Consider the following 22694-nt stretch of genomic DNA (forward strand, 5'->3'; position numbering starts at 1 on the left):
GGTAGTTACCGTTGCTGGTACTGATTCCGTTTTTAGCGCGAAATCTTAATCTGTGGTAGCACTGTGATATCAGTACTTTCCCTTTACGCTCGTGTCTCGTCGATCTGGACATCATTTCTTCACAAATACTTTGTACAATTGAATTCTTTTCCCTTTTCTCTGTGGCGTCTCATTCCTTGTCCGGCCGTGGTGGGAGTATACCGGACACGGCATTGACGACACCTCCACGAATTGAGGGACAATTTAGACGGTGAAAGCGGCGGAACTGTGAGAGGAGAAAATCACCTATCAACTACGAAACACAATTGTGGGTGAGACGCGAGGAACACAAGGAGCGGGTGGGGATGTTAAAGCATCGAGACAACATATCTTATCCACCCTTCACTTTGGATCCAAATGGTGTTGGCGTGACAACATTGGGCCCAGGCGGGGCTGGGAAGGGAGGTCAACAGATCCAATCATTCGATGATGTTGCCCCCGATGGAGCGCCGGTGGCTGCGAAAAGGAAAAGAAACCGTGATATTCGTGGTATTGAACGGTTTAAACAAGTTGTGTACAGCGAGAAGGGTCTGTCACGCTTCCACGCGATGATTTTACGTAACCCCATACTCATGTATCCACCGGAAGGAATAGACGACGCCAGAAAAATCGTGTTGGCGGAGCGTAGAGGCAGAGGCAGAGAGAAGCAACGGGAGTCAGGGTCAGTACCTCGGAATGGTGATGACGATGTGCTTGCCGCACTTGGCGAGATCACCCCATCAGGAGATGCACTGGCAGGCTCTACAATTCATCTGGAGGATGGGCTTCCACTGAGCACTGAAGGGCATAGAGAGGGCAATGGGACTAACACAGCAGAGCGTTGTCCCACCCTCACCAATGGCATAGACGTTCAAAGCACAGAAGAAATTCAAAGATCAAATAATGAAGCACTGGCGAATTATCACCACCAACAACTAGATACGCTCGTCGGCCTCTACTATGAGTTCAATCACTTAACATTTTCGAAGCTGCCTATGAAAGACACACTTCAGATGCTGCGGCGCTGTGGACGCAGCTGCATGCCGCATGTTATGGAATTTGAGGAGAAGCAGCGTGCTTATAGGAGCTCCAAATTGGAGCAACTGCGAACTTTGGAAGCTGAGGAAAAGAGACTCAACCGTGTAACCCTGGAGTTGCAGGAGCAGAGGTTGCAGATGGAGTTACAAGAGGTTGAAGAGGAACAAACGATAATAAATGCGGTAGAGAGCAGTGATTCTTTTTAACCCCAGCTGTTCATGTGCCGTGGTAGCCGTATCGTTTTTTTTCCCCGTTCTGCAAATATGTATATATATATATATGGATCGCAGTTATGTTTGTGTATTGCTGCTCGGTCACTATGATACCCTTAGATGGGTGGTAGAGATGTTTCCCATGGTGCCTCCTCATCTCCTTTAGGAGTCTTCATTGTTGAGTGGTTGAACACAACCTATTACTAATGCTATCTGTTCTTGAGGATGAAAAACTGTGAAGGTGCCATTGCAGTACCTGAGAGGCCCTTAAATTCTTGTTGCCTTCAATGACATAGCGCACATCACAAATTTTTCTTTTACTTGGGAAGGGGGCTCTGCCCTCGGAAGGGGAAAAAAGTTATGAATGATCGGCCACATTTTTATGAAGCACCAGACTTGATGGACGAGCACGGTGCACCCATAGTGTTTGATGATGTATATGCCGATTTATTATCTGTCGCAGTTGAGGAGAGTGCCGACGACGCATCGCGCCTCATCTGTGGGCTGGAAGCCGTGAGACCTGTTGACAATGAGATTCACTCAGTTGCTGACGAAGGAACCGAAAGTGAGGGGAGGCACGCTCTCGACGTATTACTTTATGAGTACGAGCACATAAGGAATGCAATGAAACGTTGTGTTCGTGCGAGTCACGAGGTGCTTCGAAACTTGCAGCAAAAGCGTCATCGCATCGAACAGCAGGAACGCACCGTGCGGCGGCGCACAGAGCTCGCATCGTCGTCAACATCTTTCCCCATATTCAAACTTAACGTGGGTGGAATGCGATTTCATGTACAACGAGAAACGTTTCTTCAGTTTGACGTGACCCTCTTTCACGTGTTGTGTAATGAACAATTCGCTGTCCAGAAGGATGAATGTGGATATGTTTTCTTCGACCGTGACCCATGGTTATTCCGTGAACTACTGTTCCTTTTACGGGAGCGGAGGCAATGCTTAGTGGAAAACGAAGTAGCCTCCCCGCTGGTTCCGCCACAAGATCAACAGGGAGATATGCAACATCACCGGCATCAGCGGCGGCCACAAGAACTGTATTCGGTAGGACAACGTAGATTGGCTGAATTGCCCCCCATTGAGCGCCAACGGCTGTTGGAAGAAGCGCGTTACTATGGTTTAAACGAACTCGTTGCGGAGCTTCTCACCAGGCAGTACGAGTGGCGGCACTGCGTATTTGGTCCTTTACCTTCCTTAGATTTAGCGCATGGATGCGACCAAGTCCAACCTCCTCTGCTCGCCAGTCTCCGTGAGTTTGAGTCGCAGCGATTAGAAGAAGGCGGACACACTCCGTTGCCACCGCCACGATGCTGCTTTGCCTCTTCTGTCTTCCTGAATGGGAGTATGTACTTGTTCGGTGGCTTTGGCTCCGAAGGGGAAGTTATTGGGACTCTTTATCGGTTTCAGCTGAAGCCTGGTAGTATGTGCGAGGCTGGAGCGGAGATTGAAGGAAATGATAGTGGGAACTGTAGGGAACCGCATGGTGCCAATTCGGACGCGAAAGGAAGACATACAAGAGCCAATGCGTGTGTTCCTGGACGCCCATTCGTGTGGTATGACCTGGTTGAGCCGCATAGGGAAGGGAGACGAGGTGTTCCACCACCACGTACCGGTCACGCTGCTGCTTCGTGGGGTAACTGCTTTGTGCTGGTGTTTTACGGTAACAACCTTTACCACCACTTGCGGGATGTTTGGATGTACCACACTATTCAAAATGCGTGGTATGAGGTGAAAGTATGTGGGGCGGATGTTCCAGCCCGATCTGGGCATACCGTAACGGTTATGCAGGGTCGTTTTTATCTTTTCGGGGGGAAGGACCTCTTCCAGCGGGATGCCAGGTGTTTTGCGGATGTATACGAAGGGTTGTTTGACGCCGAAGGGATGGAGCTGACATGGAGATTGGCCTCTTCTTCGGGGGAAGTGCAACAGACGGATCGGCTGCGGCAACCACTCGCCGCTTGTGATGAGAACTGTGGAGAGCCGTGTGATGCTCCTTCTGCGGCGTACCATAGTGCGGTTGAGTACAAGGGACGCTACATTATCGTGTATGGCGGTTTGCGTGATTCAGAGGGTATAACCAATGGGGGAAACCCGGGCGGCCTTCGTGGAAATATGGGTGTAGGGACTGCACCCGCTGCGTATGACACAAACTTACGCTTGTACGTCTTTGATACACTTGGAGGCACATGGCAGCGTGTGCAGACACGTTGTGCCGAATCTAAGGATCAAATGGGTTCAGATATTCCTCTCACTGGTCACGTTGCCGTGCTCTGTCATGATGATATGTACGTAATGGGGTCGTATGATTGCACGCACCACCAGCGTTTGGAAGTGTTTCGGCTTTCGCTGGTGACCCTCTTGTGGTGCCGAGTGCCAACAAGCGTGGCAGTAGGTCACATTCCTCCTTGTAGCCGTGCCCTGCCAAGCATTGTGCTGCTTCCCCCGACTGTCGAGGCACCACGTTCAGTGATAATGGTCTTTGGAGGTTATAACACTAACACCTGTCAATACCTCAATGACTCTTACCTTATCTCATTGTGATGTGATTGCCGACAACTTACCGTGGGTGGAGGCTGTAGTAGAGTGCTGATTTTGACATTCATTCTCATTTGTGCCATCTTGTTCATCGGTGGTGCTGCTATCATTCGAAAGGTTTGTTGTCCGTGCGTCATGTGTGAGGACCGGAGGCTGTTTTGGCGATTACTCTGCGTTGGGAAAATCACAAAAGTGGAAGGGGATATTTCTTGATTTGTATCTCTCTTCATTTCCTATTGGCATGGATTTGTTCTTGCACTTGAGGGGGAGGGGGTGTTGGTCCTCTGCAGCCGCATTTCTTCCTTTTGATGACCAAAACTGCGTCGACCGTGCCCGACGTACGCTTCCGCCCCTCCTTTCCTTTTCTATGTTTGTGAGGTGGCTATTCCCCCCCCCCCCTCCGTTGCGTAGCGCTTGTTAACCTCATTACCTTTTGCTTGGCGTGACGCCAACTAATCGTTCCACCTAATTTTTTTGTTATTGCGGAACTTGTTTTACTCTCCGCTCATTTCTTGCGGTATATTGTTATTTTGTTGGGGGCGTTGTTGCCCATTTATCGTCGTCTTTTATTTCCTTTCGTCGTTTACGTTATCCTCAGGAGCACCGAGTTTGTACCTTTGTACCGCTTAGATTTTAGAGATGGCAGCTAACCGAAGTATATTTCTTTTTGTAGCGGAGGGATGTACACTGTGGGTACCGACACATGTACCAAATGAGAATGAGAACCAACCGGTCCACATGCTCAACTACGCAAGTCCACGCGAACTTTCACGCTCTTTTCGCCTGTTTGATGAACCCATTCAACTTGTCGACGATCCCGTTGCCGCCGCTCGCATTAGCGGTGCCATGACGCCAGCTGACGTAATTAAAGCTGTTAATGAGTTCCGTCGTGCATGTGCGGAGGATCATGACCTTCTCATGAAGAAGTGTTACAATTCCAATAAGCAGGTATCATCCGAGGTGCAGTTAGCTCCGCAGGCTTCTACCGGCCCAGCTCCGCAACCGCTGCTGACCAACACCATGGGTACCACAGGATCATATGGCGCTAGTCCGAATACTGGTGTTAGTACTCCCACTCCACTTACCAACCAGGCACTGCTGCTGATGATTTTGCAACAGCAACAGCAACATCAGGCGGCAATGCTTTCTCAACCGTCGCCGCTACATCAACCTCCCCCGATGAGTTTTAACAACCCATCCCTGATGGGTAGCGTCCCGCCTCCGATGGGTACTGGCGTGAATATGCCCATGGACAACCGTGGAATGGTGGCTCCACCCGTCCCTATGCCGTACGGTACACCATATTACATGATGAACCAACCGGTTTGTGGAGCTGGACTTATGCCACCACCAATACAGTATGGTGGCTCCGCGTACGGCAAAGGTGGCCGAGGTTTAGGCAGGGGTGCCAGAGGCGGTCGCGGTGGAAACGCTCACTGGTCGTTGTCGCCGTATGCGCGCAGTGAACCGGATCCACTGCCGCCCCTTGCCAACATACCACCGGACGTGTACGAAAACTATGTGAGAGGGGGCAGAGAACTTGTTTGTGCCACGATGCCGGGGCCACGTTGCACTGCCTGGGCACGGGAGCACACGGTGCCTACGAATAGAAGAGACACGCGCTATGTACATTGCCGAGGTGGTGTAGTGCTCATATTGAAGGCAAAGGCTTCGGATATAGAAAATAGCAAACCAGTGGAGCTCATTGATCAGCAGGTGTGCGCACACTTTGTTATTCATGGTTACTGCTCCCGCAACAACTGCATGCACCGACACTATACTGAACAGCAGTTGCGCGAGTTAATCGCCTCAAAAATTACAGAATTACGGGCTCTCACGAAATCCCAGCGGCAGAACCTTAGCATGGCGTTGCTTGAAAAAGAAAGAAGATCCTCTGTGGCAGGCCACGACGCGCGAGGTCTTCGTTCGGGTGGACACGGCGAGAACACCGGGAAGAACGATGAGGTGCTGAGGGATGCGGGGCCGTCAGTCCGTTCTCCCACTTCACTCCCAACACCACACTTGCAGTCGTTTAGTGGACATGCGGTTGCTGCTGCTGGTGGCTCTACCCATTCTGGTGGTGGGAATAACAGCAAAGCGAGGATAAGTGGCAAGTTCCTCAGCGGCGGCGTGGAGCGCGAGAGTGGCGACAGGGGACGTGGGGTCTCGAACTCTTCCCCTTCTCCACTAGAACCGGAAAAACAAGGACGTAAGCCCATGCACACGGTAGAAATTGGTGTTACAGACAGCAATAGCGATAACGGTGGCGATGACAATGACCTATTTACCGGATCGAACCGTTCCTCAACTGCCTCTGCCATGTCGGAAGGAGGTTTGGATATCTCGGTCGATAACGTTACGGCCGGGTCAAAAACGGCTCCGGACGAAATATCGGAAGCGAGCAAGGCAGCGTCACCAGCGGAGTCAAATATCCCCCCTGAGGTACCCTCCGAGCTACCACAGGTTCAAGTGAATGGTATGGAAGTACCACACAATGAGGAGGGTGAGAGCGAAAACAAAGAGAGTTGTGAGAGCGGCACTAAAGAGGAGGGTGAGAAATCAGACCCCGTTCCCTCAACGTGTGCGGAGGTGAACAAGGTGCAAACAAAGGCAAGGCGGGGCCGCCGTGTTAAGGACAGTGAGGAAAACACTGGAGAGGTCGCCGAGAATGCAGCAGAGGCAGAGGAAGCGGCTCCTGTAGGAGAGGGGGAGGAGGATACCAAGAAAGGTAAGACCAAAGGAAGTACAGCGGCTGCGAAGCGGTCCCGCTCCACCCCGTCGAAACCCTCTGCAACGAAAAAGAGGGAACGAAAATAGAAGAGGAAGCAGTGTGTCTGGGCGAGCACAGTACTTAAGACGTATGTGAATCGGGAAAGGGGTAAATTAGGAGTCTGACAGAAGTGCACATGCGACTCCACCGGTTCTGTTTTTGCTTACTTAATTGTTATTGTTATATATTATATACATATACATATATATATGTGTATTCAGCATCTTCGTTTAACCAATAAGGTCAGAAGCACGTATGCATATATGTAAATAAATATGATGATTTGTATTTTTTCGAATAAAATGTACCTAAACACAGGTGCATGCCTGACTGCGTCTATATATGCGTATCAACGTGCGGGGTGCAGCATCATCCCTCTTTGTTTCTCCCACTCTTGAGCATATGTGTCCGTGCGCGAGGACAAAGAAGATGAGTGCAGGAGGAAGAGGACACGCAGAGGGTCGTGTGATTGCCAGCTCACGAGGCGAGTTACCGGAGGGTGAACAAAATGGTCGAAATAAGCGTAGAATTCGGAAAGTTGTCGGGCATTGACGTAGGTATTTGGCTGGGTAATGTTTTATGTTTGTTTGTTCTGGATGGGGGGAGGGGAGAAATGGGAAGGGGGAGTGTGTCTTACTGTGCTTATGCTTCTCTGTTTCTTCGCGTGTGTGGCCCCTGTTTGTGAGCTTGTAGCTAGGAATAATGAATTGGGGCGCTACGGGGTGAGGAAGTAGTGACGGGAAAAGGATGTGAAAGAAAAGGTGATCACAAGATGGTTGCCGCACCGCAGCGCCATCAGATGCACACGTGCAATAGCTGAAAATGGAATACAAGAGTATATGCTTAACTAAGAAAAGTAAGCAGCACGTGTGACCCCGGAAGACATTTGCGCTGCCTTGCTCACCTTTTTTTTTTCGTAGTCGTGGGGTGCACCCCTATTGTTGCACCATTGTAAGAAATATTTTTTACGTGTATTTGTGCGTGTGTGTGTGAGAGAGAAAGTATGTGTGACGTGAGAGCGGAAGGTTAGTAAAGATGAGGTGGTGGTGGCAGGTTATGTTGGTCGTCGGTACGGTTCAAAGTGAAATAAGCAGAAAAGCAAAATATCAACAGAAAAGAAGAGGGAAAATATAATGAAGTAACGGCGTGAGGTAAAGAAGGATAACAAGGTTTTGCGCTCGGTGGTTTGATTGTTTGTCTCCACCCGCCACCCATTCCTTTCTCTCCTTCTTTTCCCCTGGTTTTGAGTTGGTTATGTGTGTGTGTGTGTGCCTCTTTGTTGTCTTTCTTATTACAAATATTACCATTATCATTACTGTCGCCGGTACTATAAATGTGTTTATCGTTACTATAATTTAATATTTTACTACTATTGTCGTTTCGTTATCATAATTGTTGTGGTTACTCAAAACGATACTAATAACCGGGGCCATTCGCATATGCAAACATATGCATCTACACATCAACAAGCGCCCCACGTTTTGCGAATGCAAGAAACGCAAAACACAAGCAAACACACACAGAAAAAACAAATGCATACCGAATCTGAATCAAATCCACACGTATATGGGCTGTTGACAATAGAGAAGGCAAAAGGAAGGAAATGTTAAGAGAGGAAATACATGTGTCTCACTTGATACATAAGCGCAAGTGAAACTCAAAAATGGGGCGGACGTATGAGGACGTTGCCAGGCATCTACGCATTACTGTGCGTGGCGTCCCGATGAATATATATATGTATATATATATATATACATATATATCGAACCTTTTTCATCGCGCGACTGAGAGGTGGAGCACGAAGGAAAGTCAATGTGGACCTGCATCAGTTGACTCATGAGGAAAATGCAGCCTAGAAGAAATGGCGTCCTTTTTTTGGGGGGGGGGTTGTGGGAAGAGACGACGTGAGAGATAGTGAGGGAAAGGGGGATATGCAAGCATCGATGGTGTGGCACCACAGACTTTTGATATGCTTCCACTGAACTACAAGCCGTGGTCATTTATTCTGCTCTGCTCGTTACCTTCTGCCTATTCCAACGCCTTGGGTTACTCATTGGTTTTGCTGTCGCTACGGTGGCTACCACGTGCACGTGCAAGCATTTATAGTGCCCACTTAAGCCCTACTGCGGTAACAGAGAGAGGGAAGAAAAGGGAAATTGGAGGTTGAAGCATGTGCTTGTGAACAAATTTCATTGATCCCGTACCCCGATATTGTTTGAAGTTTGTTTCAGTGTGGTTCCCTCAATATTTTTCATTGGTGTGTGTGTGGGGGGATATGGCGCCGCTCAGATTAATTGGCGACATGAAGTAGCACATGTGCGAGTGGAAGATGCGGGGTCACAACTTCCGTATGTTTGAAAAAATATGTCGTTATAAAGGTGTCACTATTTGTTTTTCGGTCTTATTTTCTCTTTACTTCCAAATGGCAACCCTCTTTTTTTTTTTCGGATAGTTGCCCTATATCAATTTTAAAAGGCATCTATCGCGTAACACCCAGTTGTGGCGGTGTGCTCTTATCGTAACATAGTACAATCAGATACTACACGCTAGTAAACAAAAAAAAAAAGAAATACAAAAGAGGAGGGAAATGTACCGACGCGCCGTTGCTGCTGCCATACCCGCCGTCACTGCCAAGAATGCACGGTCAATCTCGCAGTACAACTTTGGTCAGAACCCCCTGACTGAGTCGTGGTCACCGACTGGCCGCTCAACTCCCGCGGCAGCCGGTTCTGCTGCGCAGTCAGCTGGCATTGGTGAGGCGAAGACGACGCTACTCCCTAATGGAACCCGAATCATCACGCAGCAGCGAGGTGGTCCTGTGGTGTCAATCGGCGCCTATATTCTTGCGGGTCCTGCTTACGATCCAGTTGGCTGTCCGGGCCTTCATCATCTGATGCATACCGCACTCACGACAAGCAACTACAATAACTCACTCTTCCAACTGGACCGCAGTATTCGCAGTACTGGTGCTTCGTTCTCTCACTTTGAGAAAGATAAGTACTACATCGGGCTTCGACTTGATGCTCGTGTTGACATGTGGAAGAGTAATACAAGCGGTGCAACAAGCGATGCGAAGCGGTTTGATCTTAACCTCTTACAAGATACAATATTCACCGCGATTTCTGCTCCAAGATTCCACGAACCGGATTTGGAGCGCTTTCGGGACACAATTGATAACAACCTGAAGGAGTTACGTTGGCAGCGCCCAGCGCAGTATGCTATTCAACAACTTGAAACCGTTGCATTTTACAAGGAGCCGCTGGGTAACCCCCGCCACGTTCCAGAGTGGAGTAACGGGCGCATTGCAAGCAAGGCTTTGCTCGATCAGTATGCCAGATATGTAACTCCAGATCGTGTCGTTGTTGCCGGTGTCAATATGGAGCACGATGAACTCGTCGCCGAGTATGAAAGCAACCCATATCCGCATTCTAGCAACGCCCCGCACCACGCCGCGTTTGCCAAGGGTCTGGGCAAACCTGCTTTTGACATCACGAATGAACACTCCCAGTACAGCGGCGGTGAACTCCACGAACACGAAGACCGGCCAAAGGAAATGTGTACGAAACCAGATATGGACACCGAGACCGCCATTGCAGTCGGTTATCTTGCGTTTGGTCGCTCCAAAACGTCCTTGCAGCGCTATGCGGCCACTCTTGTTTACCAACAGCTGTTCAACATAGTCATCCACGACAGTTTACGCTACGAGCAAGATGTCGTGCTGGACGGTGTGCGATCGTTTTACCTACCGTATCACTCTGCTGGACTTGTGGGATTCACCGCTATAACCTCGCCAGAAAATGCTGTGCCGCTGGTTAAAGCGACAATGAAGGGCATTCAGAACGTGAAATTTGATAATGCAGCACTATTGGAAGCAGCCAAGCACCGCGCTGCGGTTGAACTAACAAGTCAGTGCTGGGATTCGTCTCGCGACATATGTGACTATCTGGGCACAAGTTTGTCTCTTGACGCCAAGGCTTCCAACTCAACACAATACTTAAATCCCTCAGAGGTGCTAGCGGCTGTTCGCAACGTCACAGCCAGTGAGTTGAAAGAAGTGAAAGAGTGCATGATGGGCTCAAAACCCTCACTGTTTGGGCACGGGGAGATGTTGGCCTTCCCTTCACTCCGTCAGTTGGGAGCGTAATTACTTTTATTTGTTAGCTAACACATTATTTACCCTCTTTCATTATTATTATTATTTTTATTTACGAATACAGATAAACATGAATAATATATATGTTTTTAGTTAACGCACACTAGTTTGTGTTGCGTAGAGGTGTATGTGTAGCACCTGGCTGGTTGGGGTAATGGATTAGAAAAAATTGTGAGTTGCTCCATTTAAGTGTGATTAAGGAATAGGGGCGTGGAAAAAAACAAAAGAAAGTAAGTAGGACGGAGGGATGGTAGTTAGTAGATGTATAGATCTTCGACAGGTGAGGGAAAGGGTGCGGAAGTCATGTTTTAACTGGCCGCGTATGCCTGTTTAACTTAAACAGATGGTCTGTTGTTTTTTTTTTTGCACGCCTACCCGCTCCAAGAGGCGAATGATTTTTTTTTCCGAAATAGTCTCACGAATGTGTGCGCGTGTGTTTGTGTGTGTGTAGGGAACTGATGTGGTATTCTGTGGGGTGCCCCAAGTCCTGATTAACGTCTGGGAAAGCAAAAGTGGATGAACGTATTGAACACCGTTCTTAGTGCACTACTTCCATGTACTCCCGCTTGTGGGCGTATGTATGGTGTGGAGGTGTGTGTGTGTGTGTATGCAGGGGTGTCTGTGGATACATATATATATATATATATGTGGGATGTGCTGGATATGTTCCCCTCCTTGACATGAATATGTTATTTCTTGTTTAACCTTTGTTGCCCAATTTAATTTAACTTGCTTGATTGCATTACTTCCATGCTGTTTCCCACCCCTCCCCCCACACGCGCACTGCCTTTATCCACTTCTTTACTCGTCCTCTCCTTTCCTTTATCACCGTTATGATTAGTCCACCGCCTGTCTGCAACTCTGCAAAGTGGTCAGGAGCGCTGGAACGTGTAGGAAGCAGGCGCGCGAGAAGGGGACGATTAAAACCAACGTTTTTTGTGTCTCCCATCCTGAAGAGCAAATGTTGGATGGGAGGGAATTACGAGATAACATTTCGATTGCATTTCACAAGTCCGAATATGCAACCCCCTACGGAGACAACACCATTCCCGGAAACCACCCCGGTTACAGACACAAGCGACTCGGCCGTCAATACGCACCGGACCCCGTTAATAGGGATTCACTGCGAGTAGACTTTTACGCTCCCGGAAATGGTGTACGCCTTGTCAACGCTCTTGCACCATCTGATTTTAACAGTATGCAAAATTTACTGCTGGCACGTGATGCGCGCAACAATAATTATGTGCTAGACTCTGTGCGAGGCGGCAGGCGCCATTTTTGTGAGACCCGGGGAGCTGAAGAGCGACACTTGCGTATGCGCCGCGCACTGAACTCACCCACATCAGGGCGAGCTGAACTCGTCCCCAGTTGTCGTGCCCCCGGGATGTACAATTACGAAAGGGGCGGTCCGTTAGTGCAAGCTATGCTGCAGAATCGCGAGCGGCAGAAAATGCTGCAGGAGGCGGGGAAGGCAATGGTAGCAGGACCACCCAATCATAACCCCTTGTACCTGGGGTTCATGTTCAGTCTGCCCAGCATCCAAGCGACCAACTCCCAGGTGGAACCATTAGCAGTCGAAACTACAGATCAAGTGGGGCCCACAGACACGTGTGACTCGGCCACAGCCGTTGCCAAAGCAGAAGAAACGACAAAACTCCCGTCACCGACGCCGGGGCTTCCCCTGGAGCACTCGCCACCCGCTTATCTCACGGGCATTGCTCCACAGCGACAACGACAGGCATACATGAGCACGCGCCGCGGTTGGTCCCCGATGCAATTAATCACGAATGACAGCAAACCGTATAGGAAGAAACGGAAGGTAATGGAATCTGAGGCGAGTCGACTGGAGGATATCCGTCTTGTGGAACTGCTTCCAAAGATTAAGACAGAGGCCAAGAAATGACGATAGGGATGTGGTTGAATGAATAATGTCTTGATTATGGAGGAAAGGAATTGAGTAGTGGAGAGCGTAACGGTCCGAATGTAACTATGTAGTTAGACATGCGAAGAATGGGAAGAGGAAAGGAAAGATGCTATACCTTTTTTCTTTAACATTTGCCTTCTTTGGTATAGTACACATGCCCACACATGTGTAGCGGTCTGGAATTTCTTTTCCCTTCAGTCCTTTGTAGCTTTACAACGTCGAATTATATGTTTATTGGAAACCTTCCCCTACCTTTGGTGCTGTGATCTCTTGTCAGTATGTACATTTATGGTTAGTTTTGTTTCTACAGTTGTGGAACACCGGATGGTGAGTATATATGGGAAAGAGGGGCCCAGAGAAAGGCGAGAAAGGGAACAATAAGTCGATGGTGGCGAATCCTCAAATCCAACTACCGGAGATAACGTGGAGTTTGTGTATTGATGAGGGTCGCTAACCACTGTATCTGTATGTATTTCCCCATATCTATGTTTACCTATGTCACAAATGAGCTGCAGCAGAAAATAGTGATAGTAACCTGTGCTTCGGTATGCATGCCTTGTGCATGGCCAAAATATATGAAAGTCAAAAATGTTGTGTACTTAACTTTCCCCCTCTTTCTTTTCTTCCCCCTAACGGGCATTTCCACAACTGGTAGAGTGGCAGGTTCCCAGCAGTGTTGGCGACGACCGCTATCGTGTATAAGACATAAAGCAACGGATCATAAGGAGCGAAAAGCGACCTTGTGTTTTGTTTTTTAAAGGGGGAAAGAGGTACGGCAAGGGGAGTACAGAGGCAGATAGATCGTGACGTCGCATATCGTTAGGGGACATCAAAAGGAAACAAAAATGTTGGCGTCATGGGCCGTGCCGCACAAACCCAAAACCGATCAGCCCGGAAACGGTCAAGTAAAGGAAACTATGATTGCTCACAGGTCGCTTCGGAAAGAAGGTCCAGCAGGGGCGGGCAATGTAAAGGGGGCTGCAAACAGTACCCACCATTTGGCGAATGCTGTCGGTGATGCCGACGGTGGTCAAGGCGGTGCTGGCTCCCCGAAGGCAGCACCATCAACAGCAACAACTGAGAGTTTGAGAGTACCTCCTACTCCAACGATAAGGTTGAGTACCATCGGAGAAACTTTCGATAAGAACGACATGGGACCACGACAAGAGCCTTCCACCACATCAAGCAGCTCACCCAAAACTCGATCGGCGCGTGTCGCAGCTCATCTGGTACCCGCTGCATCTATGTCTGGAACGCTACGTCGCGAAAAAGAAGTGATGGACCCTTCACTGTATCACCAACTGTGCTACGAGCGCCTCATACGGCGACAGGATCCCTCGAAGGGTGTCGACAAAGCCAGGCAGAGTTATGTATATTACAACCACCGTAGCAAGGGGTGTTACATCCCGCATGAAAAGGATCCCTCTGAGTTGACACTCACATACAACCACATGTACGACTTTGGTGACGGCTCTCGCTTTCTTGCGGCTGATGGCGAACCGCCGCGCGTTAACCCCAATATCGGAAGTGTACTCGATTGTAACTACAATGCCGCATCCAAAAGCGGTGCAAGCAGGGACTACGCTAGGCTGCGTCCCAGCACCACTTCAGAACGAAGAGCTGCTAATGAGGTGTGTCGAATCGGGCTATCCACCACAAATGGGAAAAGAACGGTGGCAGTGGACTTGGCTCGCAGTTTGCAACTAAGCGATATACGACCTCAACCATTCCAGATTCGCAAGACCGTTGAGGACGTCATATCCAGTGATCTGCGTTGCGTGGAACGGGCCCGTGAGGGTATCAGTTCGGTCGTTGGGAAGGGGAAAGTGTTGTGGGCGGAGGTTCCAGAGAAGCTACAGGCCACCTTTAGTGAGGTTCAGGGTCGTTTTATATCTCCTGGAGCTGAAAGTCGCAGGGAAGATCGAAATGCAGCAGCAGGCTACAGAGCAGGCTCAACAACCCTGGCACAGAATGCCAATGCAGTTAGTTACCTCCCGGCAAGTTCGTTACCGGATAGAGCTGAGGGAGCAACTTTGCCTACTCATGCCCCCCGGTCTACGAACTCTAAGTGTGGTCAGAGTCCCATGTCGAAGCCGGTGGCACTCACCGATCTCCCCGACCATGTGCTTTTGGGATTTACAGCCAATGTGTGCATGCCGAAAATTAACCAACGGGATGGTGAGGCAACTCTACCTCACACGCCACTGCGGGAAGAGTCCACAGAAAGTGAGGATGGCAATAATCTGAGAGGCACTTATGAGTCGACGTTGCAAGGTACGGATCCAACAGGACTGAGAGGAACGACGAACCGGGGGTCCAATACGGTTCCCGAGCATGCACGGGCAAATGGGGGAGAGAAACTGCTTCCACTTGTTGCCTTGGCGCAGCTGCGTGATGCTGATTACTTTTTAACAACCGGGCCCAAGCCAGTTTCTGAAATAGTGAAGTTACTTGGACCGAAATGGCTGCCGGAGCGACCACTGCCTTACGAGACGTCACGGCTCAGCTACTGCCGGAAATATGACATGGGTGACGCGAATCCCCCGCCTAACATGATTCACTGGACTTTGTCTAAGAAACTATATTAGGTGACCAATTCGATTGAACCCTTGTGGTGATATCACCAATCCCCACCGCATTGTTTCATTGCACTCACACCTCGCAAGGGATGTACGTCGTATTGTGTATTCGGTCCCCCCTCCCCCTTTTTTTTAACCATATAGCAGTTGACGTTGGGTTGGAGGTGCTCTTTCCTCCGCAGCTCCTTATGCTCACCTTTTACCGTTCCATCCTTTCGATCACCTCATCGTCTCTATTAACTGCAGGGCTCCTGTAAATGTAGGCGGGGGGGGAGGCACGCGGGGAAAAGAAACGCTTGTTGGTGAATTTGTACAAACATGGCGGAAGACGTTGTTTTGTTTCCTTTTTTTTTTTCCTCCTTGCCCTTGGTATTCATATATATAAATGTGTGTATCTGTACTTTTTGGTTTCTGAGTGTGGCACCGGAAGAGTGTGTGGCACACCTATTTCATGATCACGGCAGGTAACAGTGACCGGCATTGCATGGGTTCGCTGTTGACTGTATATGTACCGATTAGAATTTAGGGGACAACATTTCCCCGAGAGGGCTAACATTCGTTACAAGCTGTTTTTGTTCTTTCCCCCCCCCCCCTCAAGACATACGTGCTCCATACGTGTCGGTGGCCTTTTCGTGTGTGTGTGTGTGTGTGTGTTTTCGTGTTTTGCCATCGCCGCTAAACATTGTGCAGTGGGTACATAAATAAATATATATAAGCATTTGTGGTGCGCGTGGCCACATCGCGTACTTGCTTGGACGAAGAGGGAGGGGTATGAATGGGAGAGCGGTGCAGTTAAGACACAGTCAATGCGCAAAAAAAAGAAAGAGCCTCGTTGCATCTGTGAAAAATGGACAGTCGGTGATGCTACGCATCGTTCTGTATAAAGAAAATAACGGAGTCGTAGTTTGAATGCTGCTACCCCGTTCGCGCACCGGTATTTAGGGGACACATGGCAACCGTCACGGTTGTTGAGAGTTATCTCCCTGTTTAATGTTATTATCCTCCCTCCTAACAACTGCGTGGGTCGGCTTGTCTTGATGTGTAGTTTATATGGCCCCTCAATGGCCGCTGCTGGGTAGTGAGCGGACTCAACCACTTCAACTACTAAAGTCACGTTGAAGTTTGTCAAACTAGCGCCCTAGGAGGCTTTTGTATTGCATGTGAAGGTGGAATATACGGAATTATATCTCTTATTTGCTATTCTGCTCCTTGTTCGCTCTTAGTTTTGTTTTTTCTCTTTAGCAGAATGGGTCTTTACCCGTAGCCGTGCAGAGGCAATGGGAAGTGAAGGAGGTGCTGCGTGCGCCTCATAGGGCGTGGGCCAGTAGTTACACAGGCAGACAAGTTTATTAAAACATGAATGCACATATAGTTACAGTCCTTGGCTCTACCGCTCCTGCCTGCAGTACGTGGAGTGCGTCTTTGATTTACATTGTGTCCCTTTCTAGTTTTTCCTTGTGAACACAGGTCCCCGGGAGGAAGAAAAATAAAAGTGTCGTGCAGCCGTGGCTCCGTGTATGTTTGGCTCGTGGTGTTTGGCAGTTGTAACTAAATTTTCTAAGAGTTACGGGACTGCACCGTTACAACGCGTGCCAAAGAAGAGCTATGATCAAGGCCTTTTTAAACTTTATCTCAAGTTGGCGCTACCTTCCACATACAGCAAGACACTGCTTGTAAAATGTGGTGGCGGTCGCACACACACACTATGATATCCATTGTTTTGTTGGCCGTGCCCCCATTACCCTGTCCGTGATCGATCTGGTTTTGTGTGCTATTCAGAGTTGCTTGCTAATATAGGTATTCATACATAGAAATTGCATATATATATATATATATATATTGTTGAAAAACTCCCTTTCGCGATAGGGAATCTAGTTGAGGAAACCATGGTCAACCAAACAGCGGGCGAGGAGGCGCGTGTGTTTGTCAACAATCAGAACACACGCGTTGCTACCGTTACACTTCCGACGCTTACAAAGCGGTCGGGTGGACGAGCACTCGATGGGGCAACCGATAATTCGGATAGCGATGGAAGTCGAGAAGATATGAGGGATCTAAATGGCTATCAAACTCTTAAGAGTGCGGGAAAGACATTGTCGTCGAAAGACGTACATCCGCGGTTGGAGGGTGTCTACCATCGGGTGATGCGACAATTACAATGGCGTGCAAATTACGGTAGTGTAGGAACCCCTCCGCTAGGCATTCGCTTGGGTGTAGAGAGTGATAAGGACTCTAAGGTACCTGAGAGAACTTTTGAACAAGAGGAGTTAATGAACTCCAACATGTCACTTACCTCCACCTTGTTACCTGAAGCAACCCCAAGTTTGGTGAAGAAGCGGCCATCATCGCAGTCAGTAGGGAAGAACCTTATATTGTCCAGTCCAATGAAGGGTGACGAGGGTGACGAGGGTGCCTTACTCGCACAGCAGCCCTGCCCAAAGACGTTGCGTCTCATCGTGGAGGAGGTCACAAATACTATTGTGGAGAAGTTAAAAATAGCACAAATAGGTTCAATCAAATCATGTCTCTGCCAGGTTTTCGAGAGTCGTGCACTATTAGACCGGTTGTTGAAGGAGATACCGTCCTATTCGCAGTTCCAAGGTGATGGGGAACGATTACTGACCCCTATGAAACTTCAGGAACTCTATCAAGAGTTCCGTAAACAGCCAACCGTGTTGCCTAACGCATGTTACGTACGGGATCCAGTAAATGGGTCCGTACTTGCTTGCACAGGGGACATGTGTGCTGCGGCCAATGACCCTGAGGTACCACCTGTAGATGAGCAGCCAGTTCCTCAGCAACAAGAACAAGTGGCAGAACAACCGAAAACTCTTATGTCTTCCCAGTTTACACTTTGTCAACAGTCTGTTTCGCTCACAGGAACTTGGGTGGGTTCAGAAGCGAAGAAACCTCTGCAGATGAACTTCGCTGAAGCTGCCATTCCCGCAACTTATGGAAAAAGCAGCAGGATTCCGCAAAACGTTGAATCCCCTTCAAAAAACAAAGCCCCTGACATGAAGCTTAAGTTTGCACCCCGACCCGCAGCGATTGTGACGTCTGGAAGCATACAGCAGGACCTTAGCAGCGAGGTATCCACCGTAGGACGGGAGGGGGGTGACCTTACGAGGGAACACTCCGTTCCCACCTCTTCGTCAAGAAGCCACTGCACATCGAAACTTGACACGCAGTATGCTCCACTATCTGGCGGTGGTAAACCAAAAGAGTTATCAGAAGTTGCGAAATGTCACCAGGAAACACGGTACGTATCTGTTGGGGTCGTCACAGATAGCAATAGCACAACTACGGTGACATGCGAAAAGTATGACGAGCTTGTGAGATATGTAGAGAGTCTCCACGTTGATATTGAGGAGAAGAAGCGAGAAATAAAATTGCTAAAGGAGGAACTGAGTGAAGAACAACAGTACACCTCTCGCAAGAAGAAAGTGGTACAATACCTGCGCGAAACACTTTACAGGGAGTGCTCAGCCTTGCGTTCACAACTTACCATAGTACAACAAAAACAAATACAATATCAGACTGCACTGAAGGATCAGCAGCGGTCCTTGACGGGGATGCAGGCGTCACCCATATATTTTCAGTCACCAGCGGGTGTGTGCGGCGGGGATCGAAAGCGGAACAATAGCTTCTCTCGGGGTGAGTTTTGGCGACCACCCTCCTCTGGGGTGTCAAGGCCGGGTGCATACGAGAGTTCTCGTGGGCTGAACAACAGCGCAAGTGATCTCACGCGTCGTCCGACCCCGGGTTCGGCACAAAGTCACAGGCGACATGGAACGCACAGCGATGAAAACGACGAAAATGCCTCAGTAGACGACCCGTCCACTGACATTGGAAGTAGTTACACAACTCGAAACATGAACGCCTACGATGGTCGCGGTGGTGGGCTGAACAGGTCTATGAGTATGACCCGTGACGTAATATCCATTGACTGCACAGCCGTTCAGAGTCTTCTCGACCTTGTCCTGCTGGCGGTTGAAAATGATCAAGTACTTCCTGCTTCTGCATCAAAGGCAAGGAACGCGAACATGGAAATCATTGGGAAGGCAATGGTTACCGATCCGGACACTTCTGAGAGAAGAGCACGGAAGCATTTTGAGCTCGTGCAGCGGAAGATGAAGGAGAACTACGCGCGAAGTCGAGGGGAATTATTGGCTGCACTCAACACAAAGGAGAGGGAGATAACGAAGATAAAAAATGCAACGGACAAGCAGTATTTGGAAAAGTTTCTGAGGGAACAAGTTGACGAACTGAGAAGTAGCTACCGCCGCATTCGCAGGGCCACGGTTGAAAATTTGAGTGAACTATGGAATTCTGTGTATTTAATGATGGATGGTATCCTCAACAGGGCCACCGTTGTAGATGCCTCTCTACGGGACAATGAAAAGCTTTATACTTCCTTTACCGCTTTGCAAGATCTTGTCTCCGCTGGCACCAGCCTAATTGGTCCAATGCTCACCACTGAGTACGGTAGGGGTTATCATCCATGGCCGCTGAAGTTGCGCAACACTAGCGAACCATTTCGCGTTATGCTTCGCGCGCGCTACGGTGAAACGCAACTACAGCCCATACATGAGGAAATGAGTGCGTTTAATGACCTCTATGTGAATGCGCATCAGTACGTCACGCGGAATCACGTGGTTCCGCAACTGAAGCGTCCGGCCGTTGGACCAACCTTACGGCAGCTCTGTGCACTACTGGTGTTGAACTCCGCGACAACAAATGAGGTATGGCAACAAGTAAGCGAGAAGTATGGTCGTGAAAAGAATCTACAGCGCCATATTGCACTGCTTAACTTTTCACTCGTCTCTCTTATGTATCGCCAGCGTGTGCTGGCTGACCGATCCGCAGCTGCATTGCGGGAGGCGGGAATGGATATGAAGTTAATTGGTCTTCCTGTACAGCGTAGAGTCAACAGAATCGCAGAGGAGCTGCACAAAGTGATCGCCGAACGCTCAACGGTCAGACGGCAGCGAGTGGATAATGCCCGTGACGTTTACCGCATATGGAAGGCAACCCAAATAAATATTTATGAAGGGTATGCCACTCCAGCGATGCCTCCGCGCCTCACTTTGGTTCGTTGCGACGCGCGAGGTGCAGCGGATTTAGGGCCATTCACTCCGCACTTGAGGGGGGAAAGCAATGCGGAACCCCGTCTGCACATGACGACGGATTCGCGGAGAGCTATGCACGAATTGATCAACCGAGAGGGCGCGGATGACGTTTTGGGATCTGATGGAATCTCCCATGCCTCCACTAGTGCTATTTTATCCCCCACTGCCGCTGCTGCGGAGACTAACGAATAAGGGGGCCCAGAAAGTTTCTAGTTTCTTTTTAAGGTACTAAGGTCACCCCCCCCCCCCCCACACACACACGCGCCCATGTTTACTGAACTCAGTATCCCAAAGATGAGACGAGTTTACCCTCCAAGTGCGGCTGTCAGTTAGCTGCAGAAGTACAAGTATGCGTATGTGCACTTGTTTTCACCTGTGCTCATGTGTCAGCGTTGGCCACTGTAAATTAGCGGACGGGCCGCTCATGATTGTGTTTGCAACGAATGTATATCTATGGTCCGGTTTGGCCAGTGCATATCGTATGGGGGAGGTTCGGTACCTTTTCCTACATGCGTGGAATGTATTGCGTGCCACAGACGCACGTATGGAATCGTATCTTCCCCTTCTCCCGTGGAGTTGTGTAAATTTGGAGAGTGTGGGGCAAAACTTATATTCGTATGTGCGTTTGTGTTAAATCAAGATATAGATACGTAACTGGGTAGTGGGTGGACGAAAAGTGGTTTGCCTTGTTAATCACTTTGCTGACTATTTTGGTTCTTCGCATTTCTTTCCCCCTCCTCCCTTATCCACTTTTTTTTCTTCCATACCGCTAAATATCTCATATTTGTATAACGTGGGCCGTTGCTTTACCGCGTTGGCACGTAAACAGCACAACAACTGTCAAAATACGTCGGGCAAATAAGAAGGAACGAAGTGAGCTGCGCTCCCAGCATTGAGTGAAAAGGAAGGCTTGCCACAGTTGTAGTGGCAAGTAGTAGGTATTCAACGAAATAGTTAAAAAAAATTATGCGAGCGAGGCCCTCTTGGCATTTACGCCTCAACAAAAATCGTGATGATGTAACCACCTTTCGTGGTTTCCCCGCTATTGCCCGTAGCTGCTGCAGCATCGGTAGCATCAGTGGGCTCCAGGCCCTACCCCATCCAATGGAGTTGAGTTCTGTAGAATACCGCAGCGAAGGATGGACACATGCCATATGCCGCCTTTACCGCACTTTGTATAAGTTGCATGCAAAGCAGTTGCATCCAATTCAGCGTGAGTTTGGTGATCGGTTCGTGCAGACGGAGTTTCAGCGTCACATAGACGCAAGCGAGAAGCATGCGCGTATCTTTTATCAATCATGGTATTCGTATGCCGTACAGCTTTTAGTAGGGCAAACCTCTCGGGATATGACGCCCGAAGAGCAACAACAACTGACACCAGAACAAAAAGAGACCATGCGGAGGCTTCGTAGCCACGTACTGCAAGCAAAACAAAGCGAACCGGGGTTTCACTTGTAAAGGGATTTATTCTGTGAGTCCTGAGATGTACACACGGTGCGACGTATTCGTATGGATAGTTTAGGCTTTGTCCGGCAAGTGGCGTCCTTTTTTTTTTTTTTAATGCTTATATTCTAGCAGGTGGTCCGATGCTTCCAGTAGTGTTAATCATATCGCCATCAGTTTAGAAACTCGTTATGTTGGTAATCATTGCATTTTTTTTTTACGTTATTGTTGTTGTCACTGTATTACTACCTTATTTAGGCGTCTGCCTATTTACTTCTCTCGCTTCCTATTTTCACACATTCCCAGCAACAGAACTAACTAAACAGAGGAGAGGTTGAATTTAAAAAGGGAAAGTAGAGGTGGTTCGGTGGGATCCACAATCCCTATAGCAGGTAAGGTGTGGGCACACGTAAGGGGTGAAGTGTAAAAATACACACGTGTATATATTACCAGAGGAAAGAAGCGAAAAGCAACAGTAACAGAGCAAAAAAAAAAAAGGAAACAACGAAATATAAAACTAATTTTGAGTCGAACCAAAGGAACGGTGAGAAGAGAAAACGGAATCATCAGGAAAGTATCTTCCAACGCCAAATATTGCGGGTCCCAGAAAAGCAAGAGAACACGCTTTGTTTCTCTATTGGCCTTATCCTTCGGTATTTCACTGAGGCGGCTCGCCAGTTCTTCGTGGATAGCAGAAAAAGTTCAGAGGGCAGTTTTAGGGGGGCACGCGAGCGAAGTTTCTCCCGAGGGCATTGTGTCACACAAACTGTCAGTGGGCAAGGGATCCACACGGGAACTGGTACGACCAACTGTGCTCATCCGTGTCATCGTTTCGTCTGTGGCAACACAAAAGGCAGAGGGTGGAAAACAAGTGTGTGAGCGAG

The 22694-nt window shown here is 48.9% G+C and overlaps 8 protein-coding genes across 8 annotated transcripts; all 8 read left to right on the forward strand.

The window, feature by feature from the left end:
* Positions 1 to 344: 344 nt before the first annotated feature.
* Positions 345 to 1262, forward strand: TbgDal_XI4570 (hypothetical protein, conserved; the record flags this gene model as incomplete). Its single annotated transcript, XM_011781301.1, has 1 exon — positions 345 to 1262. The coding sequence occupies one exon, from the start codon at positions 345 to 347 to the stop codon at positions 1260 to 1262; it is 918 nt and encodes a 305-aa protein (XP_011779603.1).
* Positions 1263 to 1628: 366 nt separating this feature from the next.
* TbgDal_XI4580 (hypothetical protein, conserved) lies at positions 1629 to 3818 on the forward strand (the record flags this gene model as incomplete). Its single annotated transcript, XM_011781302.1, has 1 exon — positions 1629 to 3818. The coding sequence occupies one exon, from the start codon at positions 1629 to 1631 to the stop codon at positions 3816 to 3818; it is 2190 nt and encodes a 729-aa protein (XP_011779604.1).
* A 633-nt stretch (positions 3819 to 4451) lies between these two features.
* On the forward strand, positions 4452 to 6629 carry TbgDal_XI4590 (hypothetical protein, conserved; the record flags this gene model as incomplete). Its single annotated transcript, XM_011781303.1, has 1 exon — positions 4452 to 6629. One exon carries the CDS (start codon positions 4452 to 4454, stop codon positions 6627 to 6629), a length of 2178 nt encoding a protein of 725 aa, XP_011779605.1.
* A 2540-nt stretch (positions 6630 to 9169) lies between these two features.
* TbgDal_XI4600 (mitochondrial processing peptidase alpha subunit) lies at positions 9170 to 10726 on the forward strand (the record flags this gene model as incomplete). The annotated part of the gene is made up of 1 exon (XM_011781304.1): positions 9170 to 10726. One exon carries the CDS (start codon positions 9170 to 9172, stop codon positions 10724 to 10726), a length of 1557 nt encoding a protein of 518 aa, XP_011779606.1.
* Positions 10727 to 11696: 970 nt separating this feature from the next.
* On the forward strand, positions 11697 to 12638 carry TbgDal_XI4610 (hypothetical protein, conserved; the record flags this gene model as incomplete). The annotated part of the gene is made up of 1 exon (XM_011781305.1): positions 11697 to 12638. The coding sequence occupies one exon, from the start codon at positions 11697 to 11699 to the stop codon at positions 12636 to 12638; it is 942 nt and encodes a 313-aa protein (XP_011779607.1).
* An 866-nt stretch (positions 12639 to 13504) lies between these two features.
* TbgDal_XI4620 (hypothetical protein, conserved) lies at positions 13505 to 15247 on the forward strand (the record flags this gene model as incomplete). Its single annotated transcript, XM_011781306.1, has 1 exon — positions 13505 to 15247. The coding sequence occupies one exon, from the start codon at positions 13505 to 13507 to the stop codon at positions 15245 to 15247; it is 1743 nt and encodes a 580-aa protein (XP_011779608.1).
* A 1877-nt stretch (positions 15248 to 17124) lies between these two features.
* TbgDal_XI4630 (hypothetical protein, conserved) lies at positions 17125 to 20559 on the forward strand (the record flags this gene model as incomplete). Its single annotated transcript, XM_011781307.1, has 1 exon — positions 17125 to 20559. One exon carries the CDS (start codon positions 17125 to 17127, stop codon positions 20557 to 20559), a length of 3435 nt encoding a protein of 1144 aa, XP_011779609.1.
* Positions 20560 to 21333: 774 nt separating this feature from the next.
* Positions 21334 to 21825, forward strand: TbgDal_XI4640 (hypothetical protein, conserved; the record flags this gene model as incomplete). Its single annotated transcript, XM_011781308.1, has 1 exon — positions 21334 to 21825. One exon carries the CDS (start codon positions 21334 to 21336, stop codon positions 21823 to 21825), a length of 492 nt encoding a protein of 163 aa, XP_011779610.1.
* Positions 21826 to 22694: the final 869 nt, after the last annotated feature.

Source organism: Trypanosoma brucei, chromosome 11 (assembly GCF_000210295.1).
Source record: "Trypanosoma brucei gambiense DAL972 chromosome 11, complete sequence".
In the NCBI taxonomy this organism is placed as follows: domain Eukaryota; phylum Euglenozoa; class Kinetoplastea; order Trypanosomatida; family Trypanosomatidae; genus Trypanosoma; species Trypanosoma brucei.